The 15379-nt window shown below is 45.4% G+C and overlaps 1 protein-coding gene across 5 annotated transcripts in view; it reads left to right on the top strand.

Moving 5' to 3' along the window:
* LNX1 (ligand of numb-protein X 1) overlaps positions 1 to 15379 on the top strand; it is a 224961-nt gene that overhangs the window by 188431 nt on the left and 21151 nt on the right. For all 5 annotated transcript variants that reach the window (XM_088475264.1, XM_088475265.1, XM_088475266.1 and 2 more), the window contains one exon: positions 1734 to 1968. In XM_088475264.1, coding sequence (XP_088331390.1) covers positions 1734 to 1968 — 235 coding nt within the window. The remainder of the gene's footprint in view (positions 1 to 1733; positions 1969 to 15379) is intronic.

The raw sequence follows: 15379 nt of genomic DNA, 5'->3' as shown, positions 1-15379 counted from the left end.
TCTGTTGCTTATCTGGGTGTTGTGGTCGCTAATGTAGCAATATATATTATCTTTGTCCTGGTCCTGTCGCTTGTCTACAACTTGTTTATGTACTTTGTAAGGCGCTGTGGAACACTTGTGGCGCCATATAAATAAATGATGATAATAATAATAATAATAATAATAATAATAATAATAAGGAGATTGATTAATTGGTTGGCTAAAACATAGAACATAGGGGTATACAAGTGATGTAAAGTTTGTCTCTGTTGTGTTCTGCATCTGCATAGTTTTCCATGTTGCCATTTTCTGTTTTAAACAGCATCATTGTTAATTCTTTGGTGCAGCTTGTAGAGACTGCTGTGTTACATCAGCGAGCAGCACATAGTAGGGTAACTATGTGTGATCCAGCCCTGAGTCACTCACGTAGCCCTTATCTGTGTTGTGTGCACATTCCATATTTCCCAAGACAGCCCCAGTCCTCAGCACAGTCTCCCACTTTCCTGTAAACCTTGTCAAACAAGATGTATCATCACTAGATGACATGTATTTCATTGTGGAAGGGTCATTGATGCTCTGCAGTAACTACTCTGTGCTGAGCTCTGCTCTAGAGAAGGGGAGGAACGTTGTGCTGGCTCCTGTGTTAGTGGAATGCTGCTCCCCCTGTCCTAGATGTGAGAGTCACCAAGGAGCCCGGAGAGAAGGGATATGTGACCTATTCATTTTAGTGTACAGTGAAGAAAAAAAAGATCCAATATCCTATAAAATACACAATACTGTATGATGAATATTTAAAAGTCTTTAAGAATGTAAAAAGGCGTCATATGACAATGATGTAAGCCGGCTTTGTGTCCCTCCACTTATATAATGCTACATAGACTGTTTGATCACATCATTTTCTTAACAGTATTTGGCCAGCAAAGCAATCACAGTTATAATTATGTCACCCACACTCCAGTGCTCTATCTATCTATCTATCTATCTATCTATCTATCTATCTATCTAGGGGCGTATTTATAATGGGTGCAGGGAGTGCGATGCACATTGGCCCCTGGCTGCCCGCACCGCACACCCTGCCCTCATACTTTTTTTTGTCATACTTACCTCTCCAATGTCCCACGGAGTAGTGTTGCTGAAAACACCTGGAAAATGGCCGATGCTGCCATTTTCCCAGCGTTTCGCACATGCGCAGTAGGAAATCACTGGGAAAATCGCTGCTGCGCTATTTTCCCAGTGTACTGCTCATGCGTGGTAGAGTCTGGGCACACTTTAGTGCCCGGAAAGTGTCTACTACTGCTGTTAGTTCGCTGACGGCAGCCGGGAGAGAGGAGGGGGCCCCGGACGGGAAACTAATACTGGCCCCCTCCTCTCTTAATATGTATCTATCCGTCTGTCTGTCTGACTGTCTGTCTGTCTGACTCTGTCTATGCTCATCTTTCTCTATCTCCATCTCACGCTCTCTCTCTTTCTCTCTCTATAAAACGGCCCTGCAAGGGCTCTACAGCTCAATACAAGAATAATGTGCACAAGATAATAGTAAAAAAGGATACAAAAAGGCTTAAGGTATAAAACATTGCAGAAAATAGGATACATGCTATATAAACATTAATTCATATGCAGTCACAATATGTGTGTATGTAATATATATACATACATACATACAGGAAGACATTATATATATATATATATATATATATATATATATATATCATAATATGGTGCCTTTAATATGTGTCTAATCCTTTGGCCCACAGGTGACATTTTGCTGAATGTCAATGGAATAGATCTGACAGGAGTCAGCCGTAGTGAAGCTGTGTCAATGTTAAAGAACTCTTCTTCCTCATGTGTGGTTCTGAGAGCCTTGGAAACAAAAGAATATGAGCCGGAGGAAGACATCAGCAGTAACTCCCTGTTATTGGACTCGATCCAGAATGGCTTTGAAAGCAGAGAATGGTCGCCAGTCTGGGTCATGTGGCTGAAGCTGCCTCGGTAGGTTTAGATATCACATCCTATCTCCTACAGGAGAGTGGGTGGAAAGATTTATGCTTTTTGGGCTGGTCCCTCCTCTGGGGTTATTGTTCACTATAGTGACGTGTCCTAATTAAAGCCAGATTTAGCTTTAGAACTTTGCATAAGAGTGTGTTTTGTTTTGCTAATTGCGTGTGTACAGGCCATAGCTAGGACATTGCACAGGATGCTCCAAATATTGCTCACATCCCGTAACCATTCCTGAGTGACTGAGTGCGTTTGTCAGTACATTTACATATGCCTGCAGCAACATGTGTAATTTCATTTATTTAACGTACACAGCTTTTGTACTTTATACATCTATGCAAGACGATCACTTTCTTTTTATTTATTTATTTTATTATTATTTATTTAACATATAGATACAGAAACAACCATCTTAATCATTTGACATCTACATAGTTTTCACTCCTCTTGGTCTGTCTCATTTATATTTTGTAATCGTAATTTGCAGATTATTAGTTTACTTACCTATGTAGATGAAGGAAACTTTGAACTCCGCAATATGTGAGATAGATGGACTGCCCCATATTTGTAATTAGCTGGTGGTAGACTTCTACTCCAAACAGCTGCTTATCCCGTTGTATCTACATATGGGTGGCTGAGATCGGGTGACAACGTCGGCCACAGCATTAAGCAGAAAGCACATCCGTGTTGCAGAATCCATTACAGGGCTCTCGTATGGGGCATCCAAAACCGCAGAGCCGGCCCTAGGCATAGGCATAATAAGCAAATGCCTAGGGGCATTCCAGGGCTCTGCCGCAGTTCCCCTCCCCCACCACTGGCATTGCATGCCCCTCCCCCCTGCCCTGCTGCTACCGCTGCCATGTGGAAAGCTGTGCTGGGATCAAGTGGCTGATCCCAGCACCGGCACAGCAGGAGGAGATGTGTCCCCTATGGGACACATCAGCGTCCAGCGCTGGGATGCTAATTCTGCTCCCAGCGCCGGGGAAGCATAGGCGGCGTGTAGGACTCGGCGCCGGTCAATCGTCGGGCAGGACTTGGCTCTGGGTGCGGGCTTACTATAGCCCGTCACCTGGTAGCCTTGGTACAGCGTCGGCCCCGGCGGGTGTTTGGCTCTGGCTGCGAGGCTCGCGGGCCAGCAGCCAATAGGAGGCAGATGCGATGAGCCGATCGCGGCTCGCCGCGTCATAGCCCCACCCACTCGCGGCGTCTTGTATCAGACGCTGCTTAGCAGGAAAAGGCAGTAAGGCGGCGGAGAGGGAGGAGTGAAGACCTCCTGAAGAGAGCGTCGCGGCAAGAGTTCCGGCAGCCGCGGAAGAGGCCAGAAGACGCCGTGATCAAGAAGGAAGATAGGCGGAGAGGACTGTGGGGGTGGAAAGTAAAAGAGCCAACGAAGCTCCCCCCCCGCAGCCTCTTCCAACAGAGCAGGTAGGCCCTCCATGAGGCCTACCATATACCCCCTCCCTAGACCACCAGGGCTGACGGGCACTAGGCCCGTGGGGGTACTGTCGGGCAATAGGCCCGTGGGCATATAGGCGGGCGCAAGGCCCGGGCTACATAGGGGCATTAGGCCCTAGAGGGAGTTATTGCCCAATAAGGTGTAAGTGACCTGGGTACTAGGCCCAGGTCACTATTGAATAAAGTAGGCGGGTACTAGGCCCGTGGCCATGAGGAGGGCCACCTGTTTTTTTTCCTGAGGGGCTCAGCTCCGTATGGGTAGTTGTTAGGGGGAAACAGTAAAAATTTTGCCTAGGGCACCAAATGGGCTAGAGCCGGCTCTGCAAAACCGAATTCGGAGAGTTACCCTGTAAATGAATCTGACCCTTTTCTAAATAACAAAAAAAAATCTGTATTCACATCTGAGTTGTTTTGGGCTGAACTTCTCTTTATGTCAGCACTGTTTATTAGTGCCAGTGCAGTCCTGTCAGTCTCTCTCTGAATTACAAGCACGCACAAACTAGGGCAGGAAATATACCATCACCATATCAAACTTGGGGAACCCCCAATACCATTCCAGGCTCTCAGGCTTCCTCTGAAAACGGAGGTGTCCTCTTCAGGGCGAGCTTGGGTCTGGAGAATGCAAAGGGAAGTCCCGATGTGGTCTGGTGCAGGCTCAAAAGAGGCTCCCACTCTGCTCTCTGAGTGCAGAGCGATGACCCTAGGGAGGGGGTTGGGGGGGGGCAGCTGCATCTACTACATTGGCATATAAACACACGATACATGATGAGGTGAGCAAATACCTAATAAAGCGGCTACTGAGTATTACTCTTATGGCCTATTTGTGCTTACTTCCCATTGGCAATAGATTTTATATATATTCTATATAGTAAATGTATTTTTTTGGGATGCGGGGATGTGGAGGGAAACTTGTGTTTTGGAATTAAATGAAGTTTTCTTTTGGTGTAAAATATAATTTATTGTAATGCACTAAGGGGTCTATGCATGAAGCTTTGCAGAGAGATAAAGCACCAACCAATCAGCTCCTAACTGTCATTTTTCAAACACAGCCTGTAATGTGACAATTAGAAGCTGAATGGTTGGAACTCTGGCCCTGATTCAGAGCCGGACGCTATTTGCGCTCGCTCGTTCATTAAAAAGGGGTGGCTATTCAAATGAACCGTTCGCACTTTTTGGTCTGTTCACGTCTCTATGTCTGAACGAGCGAACAAAACTTGCGGTCGTAATTTTGAAAAAGACGCCCCCCTGGCCGCTCGCACCATACGTCATGTCCGCTATTTAATAGATTAATCGAGTACATCGGACGGCGTATGAACTGCTCGCTATTCTTGTGGTTGGTTTTTCCTACCGCAATCTTGCGAGCAGTTCTGACTATAAATCAACCAAGTGACGTGGTCAATGAAGCTCCTGTATTAATTATGCACACCCATAAAACGTCCGTTTTGACCTTTAAGCACGCCTGCGTTCTGATTTCCACTCCCCGTTTTCAAGCACCTTCCCCTGTTACCACCCACGTACGCCTCCTCCTGTCACTCAAAATAGCAGGCATTCGCTATTTAGCGAACAAACGATTTTCGGCCGCACTGACTGGTTCGCGCATGCGTATTAAAAACCGTACGCATGCGCAGATTTGCGAACATCGCTCATAACGAACGAGCGGCCGCTTACGAGCGGCTCTGAATGAGGGCCTCTATCTCTCTACACTTTATCTCTGTCCAAGGCTTAGTACATAGACCCCCTAATTATCACAAATATGTGTGCTTAAATCACTTATATATGAGCTTGTCTTGTAACTCCAAATGCTTCTGAACCAAAGAAATGAATAGAGAGAAAGAGAGAGAGAGATATCTATAGATAGATGTGATATTTGTATAATACACTAGCACAGCAATATTATCGGCCTATTTCCAGCACAGAAAGGGTTGTATGGTAACTGCCTGACTGAGCCCAGATGTTCTGCACACATTCCAGTAAAGTACTTGCTGTGTTCCTAGAACCTCTCACTCTTACACTCTGTGTATGTTCTCTGTGCTCAGGAAGCAGCTGTGTGTTTGCAAATCAGATCTCACTCCAGTGCATTGTAAAGCACGCAGCGACTGCATGGACTGACGTGGCTGCAAGTGAAGCCGTTCAAAACGTTCTTCATTGTTATTGTTAGAAAGAGTATAAAATCATCAACATCCAACATTCCACTAACACAATATGTTCTAGATCAAAGCCTGAAAAAATGGGAACTATGTGTCACTTCTGTCATTTTTATGTCAGTGTTATGCAATATCCAGAATTTCAAAAGACAGAGAAATTTTTCTGGTTATAATAAAGTGATCGCTAAAGGGAGTATGAAACTTATAATAACCTACACAATACCTACAAAAAATGAAAGGAAACAGGATAATAGAAGTCAATCCAGTTTTTTTATTTTATTTTGTTATGTTAGTCATGATTAGGTTAATCACAGATCTGGCAAAGGAATACAAGAAACGAGTATTACGCCCCTATTCTTAAGGAAAGTGGTTACTGTCACTTCAGATTTCATTGTTCAGGAATAGTATGAGTGATGTTGGAGACAAATATTGTTACAGCTTTCACTCAGCGGTGGGGGACACTCAGTTAGCGGTGGGGGACACTCAGTTAGCGGTGGGGAACACTCAGTTAGCGGTGGGGGACACTCAGTTAGTGGTGGGGGACACTCAATTAGCGGTGGGGGACACTCAGCGGTGGGGGACACTCAGTGGTGGGGGACACTCAGTTAGCGGTGGGGGACACTCAGTTAGCGGTGGGGGACACTCAGTTAGTGGTGGGGGACACTCAGTTAGCGGTGGGGGACACTCAGTTAGCGGTGGGGGACACTCAGTTAGCGGTGGGGGACAGCATAGTCCGACCACTGGCCTATATCAGTCCTTATTATGAGCTTGTGGAAGGCAATGACCCTGGCGTGCCTTTATACACACATTATTACCACTGTTACACTGGCACATCATTTTATTTTTCTACATAACATTTTTTCAATATACTGTAGGTGATGATTTATTTGTTATAGAGGGATTAAACTTTCCTAATTAGGTGCATTGTCTTCCTCTTATATTATCCTTAGTCTATATAGGGCCTAATTTAGAATTGTACGCTATATGCATCGCCGCAGTGGCGGTGCGAAAATATGCTAATGCTTGAGGAGGCGTGTGAAGGCATAAGACACCCTCTTCCAGCATTGAAGATCCAAGGGCAGTGTCCAAAGACAAAGAAAAGTATTGCCATCACGCAACCATCGGCCATCTGGGTAAGCTTGCTAATTGTGGGTGCCTGAACTCCACTGCCGAGGTCAGTAAATCTGCATCGAAAGATGCAGACACTGGCCACACAGAATACGGAGCCAACATGCCTCAGTTTTTAAAATGGACAGCTTCCCCGTCCCGTACAGCTCCTGTCAATCAGGTTGCGGCTTTCCCGATACTCAGAGCCGGCCCTAGGCATAGGCATTCTAGGCAACTGCCTAGGGCATCTGGAATGCCTTAGGGGCATCCCGCAGCTCTGGCTGCGGCATAGTGATGGTGTTGGCGTAGTGACTACCAGCTACCACAGGTGACGATGACTTCTAGCCGATCGGGAAGCGGTCAGAATGAGCTTCTATGCGTGTCTGCAGACTGACCGTCGCACATGCGCATGCCATAGAAGCCCATTGTTGGCATTGACAGGCTGCTAGCAACAGAGCAGAAGACACCACTGAGGAGGGAGATCATCGCTGGACCTCGCTGGAGAGGTAAGTAATGCTGAATACCAGTGACATATTCATTAGTATTACTCCAATACCAAATCAAATATACCACTGGTAATAAATTACGTTAATTAATGGGGCCCTAAGCTTGGTGGTGGGATTATCTGATAGGGAGCATCATCCCAAATCTGCCTAGGGCACCAAATTGGTTAGGGACGATTCTGCTGATACTCCAACCAGAACCACAGCTGCATCGCAGCTCATGCACACTGTAGTTCCAGCCCATGCGCAGTCCACCCACCGATGGAGTTGTATGCATTGCAAACCATCAGGTTTGTGCACAACATTTATCAGGCCCATAGTGACAATTCCGCATCTATTTATCTATCTATCTATCTATCTATCTATCTATCTATCTATCTATCTATCTTGTATATACTAGCTGTTGTGCCAAGCGTTGCCTGGGTGTATTTTAATGTGTGGTTTGTATGTTTTTTCACTGTCAGTGGGATGGTAAGGATCCCCATTACGGTGGACATCGTGGGATAGATCGTGATTGATGGCAGCACATTCTATATATAACCCAGAGTAGAGTAGTCCACAAGTGCTGCTAGATAGAGTATTGTCAGTCCCAGTAGTTTCTGTGGAGATGTCCTGTATTCTCCAAAGGGAAATCCAAACAGAAAAACAGGACATTTTCATCAATTATCCATATACAGAAATCTTCTATCTATTTTACCGGAACCTCTGGACTAACCTCATACTGTATATATGAGATGCATGCTTCAAAATGTATCCTTAGGTCTTCACCTTCACATAATGGTTTACACAATTGAATGGATAATATCACATCCCTCAAGAGAGACACTCACCTAGTACAGGTTACCTATGTTCACAAAAAGTTATCTTTACACCGGACCTCTTTTAGCTGTGCGGTATGTTTTTCCTTTAATGTACGGATTCTAGTCCACCGTGTGTAACCATATAAGTAGATAATTCAGGACGAGTTGTGGTCAGGATCCCGGCGCCAGCATCCCGACCACCGGGATACCAAAGGTAAGTAGCGGGGTTGGGGGTAGGGTTATGTTTAGGGGTTTGGGTTAGGCACTAGGGGAGGGTTAGGGTTAGGCACTTAGGGAGGAGGGTTAAGTTTAGGGTGCAGGGAGGGGGAGGTTAGGTTTAGGCACTAGGGGGGGAGGTTAGGGTCAGGCACCAGGGAGGGAGGGTTAGCATACTGACCAATAAGTGTAGGTGCTCAGGGCTGGCTCCAGGGGTCGGAGCACCCTGTGCCGGCCCTCTTCAGTGCGCCTTATTCCGTCAGTTTTACATTTAGTAAATCGGCAAATTGAAAATCCAATGGAAAAAAGACCAAAAAAACGAATCTGACCTTTAGTAAATATACCTCTCTCACTTTCCCGGGATTATGTCTATATGTGTAGGGCTGCCATAAGAAAGTGTGGGGCCCAGTACAGATGAAACAAGCAGGGCCCCCCCCCATCCTACCTCCGGCCTCCAGGACAGTCAGCATAGATGTAGCATGGAGCCCTGGCACCCAGAGCAAGCACATTCCATGATGCCTTACCCCACGATACTAATATGCGCAGCATCATGCCCTTCAGATCTCTCCTCATTCAGACTTTCCCACATGACACAGACACACACACACACACACACACACAAATGCATACATAAACATATACATAGTAGAGATAAGTTACTAAATAAATGTAATAAATAAAATCATTAAGGACTACACAAAAGTTATTTATTCAAGGAACAATGGTCAGGTATTGATTCTTGTGAGACTTCTCCATACAAAGTATAACCATATTGCTGGTGATAGCACGGTTATAGATGACGGCAGCCCTTTGAAGTGAGAAATAATCCAAAAGTTTCACTAAAGAAAAAATTGTGCTTACCTGCCATCATTAGGCAGGTAAGCACAATTGTATGGCGTTGAACATGATATTGCCTGCGTTTGTCCATGCTATTTCTGATCGGCGGCTACCAGCCAGGGAGAGCAGAGTCAAAGTTGTGATGGGGGTGGCGGCAGAGTCTGAGATGGGGATGGGGGATTGGTGCTCAGAGGAACACATGTTGAGTGGTGGTCAGAGAAACACTTGGGTGGGGAGTTTAGGGCCACATTTTGGGGAGGGAGGGTCAGAGGCACATTTGGAAAGGGAAGGTCAGAGGCAGACTTCGGGAGGGATGGAGGCAGAGGCACTCTTGGAGAGGGAGACGGCAGAGGCACATTTGGGGAGGGAATAGGGCAGAGGCACACTTGGGTGGGGAGTTTAGAGGCACATTTGGGGAGGGAGGGTCAGAGGCACATTTGGGAAGGGGAGGTCAGAGTCAGACTTGGGGAAGGATGGAGGCAGAGGCAGACTTGGGGAGGGATGGAGGCAGAGGCACACTTGGAGAGGGAGACGCCAGAGGCACATTTGGGGAGGGAATAGGGCAGAGGCACACTTGGGTGGGGAGTTTAGAGGCACATTTGGGGAGGGAGGGTCAGAGGCACATTTGGGAAGGGGAGGTCAGAGGCAGACTTGGGGAGGGATGGAGGCAGAGGCAGACTTGGGGAGGGATGGAGGCAGAGGCACACTTGGAGAGAGAGACGGCAGAGGCACATTTGGGGAGGGAATAGGGCAGAGGCACACTTGAGGAGGTGGTGCAGGAATCTCTCAAGTCCTGTGGCAGGGTCAGGTCTACCCTTAGCTTATACGCAGCTTCGATGACACTCGATGTTCCCGATGTTTACTTTGTCAATCACGGCATAGGTGGGCGGCTTTATGTTTTGCTGGGTGTCTGCTTCTTGTGCTGTGGTATTCTCGCAGCGGCTGGGTGCGTGCGTCTGCTAGCGTGCGTTCCTTGCTGAATCAGGCCCTGTATGCTTTTAAAAGGAGTCAAATGGCTGATTTGTAAAAAATTTTTTTTTAAAAACTAAATAAATGTAAAAAGCTGTAGAATTTCGTTTAATTACAAAGGAATTAAACGGAAAATGCAAAAAAAGCAGAAAAAAATATGCTTTTGGGGTAATTTGAGGCAACTTTATAAAATGTAAAAAAATTATAAAAAAGAATTATTTTTCGATGAAATAAATACTTTCAATAAATCAGAGTGCATTATTTAGTTTAAAAAAAAAAGCTTATTTTGGGGTAATTTGAGGACATTTATTTTTTCATGTAATTATTGTCCCAATTAAGCTAATTGAAAAATTCCAAATGCCGAATTAGTCATTAAGGGTGGGGGGGTGTCCATGGGGTTCTGAAGCGTCCCGTCATTTTTACTGTAAAATACAGATTTTCCCTACCTTTCCCCTGCTCAGCGGGGTGCGAACAAAAATAGGTGAATTAACTCTGAAAAAGAAATACGAGTTTGGAATTGAAAAAAAAGTGTAATTTGCAAGGCAAATTTGCAGTGATTTCACCTTACGGGACCAAACTCGCACCTAATTGAATTCCACCAACCATCTCTCTTACCATATCTCTCTCTTACCATATCTCTCTCTCTTCCCATATCTCTCTCTCTTACCATATCTCTCTCTCACCATATCTCTCTCTCACCATCTCTCTCTCCCACCATCTCTCTCTCCCACCATCTCTCTCTCTCACCATCTCCCTCTCAATATCTCTCTCTCACCATATATCTTACCCCGTCTCTCTCACCATCTCTCTCACCATATATCTCTCTCACACCATCTCTCACCATATATCTCTCTCACACCATCTCTCACCATATATCTCTCTCACACCATCTCTCACCATATATCTCTCTCACCATATATCTCTCACACCATCTCTCACCATATATCTCTCACACCATCTCTCACCATATATCTCTCTCACACCATCTCTCTCGCCATATATCTCACACATCATCTCTCTCACACCATCTCTAACCATATATCTCTCTCACACCATCTCTCACCATATATCTCTCTCACACCATCTCTCACACCATATATCTCTCTCAACATATATCTCTCACACCATCTCTCACCATATATCTCTCACCAACCAACTCTCTCAACATATATCTCTCACACCATATATCTCTCTCACCATATATCTCTCTCACACCATCTCTCACCATATATCTCTCTCACACCATCTCTCTCACCATATATCTCTCTCACACCATCTCTCTCACCATATATCTCTCTCACACCATCTCTCACCATATATCTCTCTCAAACCATCTCTCACCATATATCTCTCTCAAACCATCTTTCACCATATATCTCTCACACCATATCTCACCATATATCTCTCTCACACCATCTCTCACCATATATCTCTCTCACACCATCTCTCACACCATATATCTCTCTCAACATATATCTCTCACCATATATCTCTCTCACACCATCTCTTGCCATATATCTCTCTCACACCATCTCCCTCACCATATATCTATCACACCATCTCTCACCATATATCTCTCACACCATCTCTCACCATATATCTCTCACACCATCTCTCACCATATATATCTCTCACACCATCTCTCTCACCATATATCTCTCTCACACCATCTCTCACCATATATCTCTCTCACACCATCTCTCACCATATATCTCTCTCACCATATATCTCTCTCACACCATCTCTCTCACCATATATCTCTCACACCATCTCTCACAATATATATCTCTCTCACCATATATATCTCTCACCATATATCTCTCTCACCATATATCTCTCACACCATCTCTCACCATATATCTCTCATACCATCTCTCACCATATATATCTCTCACACCATCTCTCTCACCATATATCTCTCTCACACCATCTCTCTCACCATATATCTCTCACACCATCTCTCTCACCATATATCTCTCTCACACCGTCTCTCACCATATATCTCTCTCACACCGTCTCTCACCATATATCTCTCTCACACCATCTCTCACACCATATATCTCTCTCACACCATCTCTCACCTTATATCTCTCACACCATCTCTCACCATATATCTCTCACACCATCTCTCACCATATATCTCTCTCACACCATCTCTCACCATATATCTCTCTCACACCATCTCTCACCATATATCTCTCTCACACCATCTCTCACCATATATCTCTCTCACACCATCTCTCTCACCATATAGCTCTCTCACACCATCTCTCTCACCATATATCTCTCACACCGTCTCTCACCATATATCTCTCTCACACCATATCTCACCATATATCTCTCTCACACCATCTCTCACCATATATCTCTCACACCATCTCACACCATAGCTCTCACACCATCTCACACCATAGCTCTCTCACACCATCTCTCTCACCATATATCTCTCACACCATCTCTCACCATATATCTCTCTCACACCATCTCTCACCATATATCTCTCTCACACCATCTCTCACCATATATCTCTCTCACACCATCTCTCACCTTATATCTCTCTCACCATATATCTTATATCTCTCACACCATCTCTCTCACCATATATCTCTCTCACACCCAGAGGCGCCGAGAGGGGGGGGGAGCGGGTACAAATTACCCGGGCCTGGGAATGCCAAGGGGCCCGGACCACACCAGTTCCATTCACTTTTTTATTTTTACATTTTTTTCAATCACTATTAATATGCCTCAGCGGGTAAGCAGCGGACAGCGAGCGGCAGGCGGCAGGAGGGGGTGGTTGGGTGAGTCACTGTCCACCATGAATCTCCCTAGCTCTGCACTGCAGTGTGCACTTGTGTGTAGCTGCCGCGGGGCTGTGGAGCTACTTCTGAGTCTCTTCTCCAGGCTCCGGGCACTGCACTGGGAGAGAGACAGGCAGGGCAGCTGACGTAGGTTATGTTCTTGAATTTTGTGGCCGCAGCCGCGCAGTGTCAGTAGCAGAGTTTGTCCATCGGATCGGTGCGAGGGAAGAGCGCAGTGGCTGCCTGTGAGAGACAGTTTGGTGCTGCTATATTGATTATAAATATCGACCCATTACCATTAAGTCTGTTCAGAATCATGCTGATTACACACACATACATATATACATTATATATATATATATATATGCATATATTGTATCTTTGTATATATGTATAGATGTGTGTATGTACTATATATATAAATGTATGGATAATTATGTTATATATATATATATATAACAATATCCAAAGGCAGCAAGCTTGACAAAAGCGTGAATAAACACGCTGAAACGTTGCTGTTCACAGCTTTGGACTATTGAGTGATTTTTTTTTTCCGGAGTGCTGCCTTTGGATATTGTTATTACAGTGGCTTGGTGATTCAAGTCAGGTGTTGGAGGGCACCCAGGACAGTGTTTGCAGTACCCTGTGAGTGCCGGAACCTGAAGAAAAATAAATATATATATATATATGTGTATATGTGTGTGTGTGTGTGTATGTATATATATATATATATATGTGTGTATATATATATATATATATATATATACATAGCATATAGGCGGCACTCTGTCTCCAAAGAAACCCAACACGGGTAATAGTGAATAGATCACCGATGTTTTGGAGCGTTTAATATAGCTCCTTCATCAAGGTACCTTGATGAAGGAGCTAAATGCTCCGAAACGTTGGTGATCTATTCACTATTACCTGTGTTGGGTTTCTTTGGAGACAGAGTGCCGCCTATATGCTATGTACTATTGGGGTCAGTGTTTGCTGACTTACTCTGGTGGGCACCTGCACGCTGGTTTTTTATTGTTGGGAGTGCCACCCCTCTGTCCTTTTTATATATATATATATATATATATATATATACACTCTGTGATGATCACACTTACGCGCAATAGCACATTATTTATCCCAAAATTACAGGGGAGGACACACTCTCACTAAATTATGGGGTACCTGGGGACACACCCTGCTGCCAATGGCGGCTGAGACGCACTGCAATCAATAGTATCCTGCTGTGGCCAATAGGATCCTGCCCTATCTCCTGAAACTGTCGTCTACTGTGTATGGCTGTCGGCCCTCCTGCTGTTTGGAGCTAGGAAATAGGGGAAACAAAGAGTGAGTACCCTGGGGAGAGAAGTGGCTGGCTGCAGAGACTGGCCCGTGGAAGCCCGCAGCCAGGTAAATATCTCAGAGCATCGGCAGGTACCAGCTCAGTGCTGCTGAGGTTGCAAACACAGGATTTCTAGACGTGGTTTCCAAACGCTTGATTTCAGAGTGAGCGTGGTCTGCCAATGAATAGGTCATAAGTAGCACATAATCTATAAGTATGTGTATGTTATGCTTTATACATATACAAGATCAGCACCACAATAAGCCGTTAGATTTGGCAGTAGGGTAAAGGGGGGTATCCACTTAGCGATTTAGCCAAGCGATTGCACGATAACTACATCGTTATCGTGCAATCGCTTGCAAATCGCGCATGCTTCGTGCATGCATCGGGCATGTTTTGGTCGGTAGCGACCAGCGATGCGCGTGCCCGCTGGTCGCTTCTGACATCCGACATCGCCCATACATGCTGGTCAACCTGATGATCTTGTCAGGTTCAGCATGTGCGGGGATGAGGGATGTGCCGGGACTGAACGATGTGAACGTTCAGTCCTAGCACATCACTAGCTATACAAACGAGAGCATGATTGCAATGTCGTAATCGTGCTCTCGTTTGTATATCTACAAGTGGATACCCGCCTATAGCCTTTCTTCCCAGATGTGGGCACCATTCCACAAGTTAGGTCCCCTGCTCTTTGGAGCACTGGAACAAGTATGGGATTCTTGGGGAGCAGCAGAACATCCTCAATAGTGTTTGTAATATAGTATTAATAATTGACAGTATAGGGTTCTTATAATATAGGCCAGGCAGTGGAGGGGATTTCAGGGCAAATAGAACTGCCTCCTGCCTTTGCCTATGGAGGGGACAAGCTAGGGAAGGTGCTGTATGTGACCAAGAACACACCCACAGCAGTGTATAAACAGTATAAACAAACAGTACATGGAACATGCATGTCACATGCAGCAACAATGGCAGTTGCCCTGTCACTGACAACTAAGCAGAAGTTCTATCAGTGTGCTGCTGCTTGCTGTCACTGTGTCTTGTACCCCGCTGGCTGCAGCATCCCGAACACAAACACACAGGGTGCAGCTTGTTCCCCTAGAGTTTGTGTGTGACATGCACCCCATGGTGTTACCGGCTCATCACAATAATCCCATGCCATCACAGTAATCCTCCTCAGTTGTTGTGACCACACCCCCTCAAGGGGGGCCCCGTAAAGTTGTTGAACCGGGGCCCAAGATTT

Source organism: Taudactylus pleione, unplaced genomic scaffold (genome assembly GCF_031769625.1).
Source record: "Taudactylus pleione unplaced genomic scaffold, aTauple2 ptg000169l, whole genome shotgun sequence".
Taxonomy (NCBI): domain Eukaryota; kingdom Metazoa; phylum Chordata; class Amphibia; order Anura; family Myobatrachidae; genus Taudactylus; species Taudactylus pleione.
This window is presented reverse-complemented; position numbering and strand designations above follow the sequence as displayed.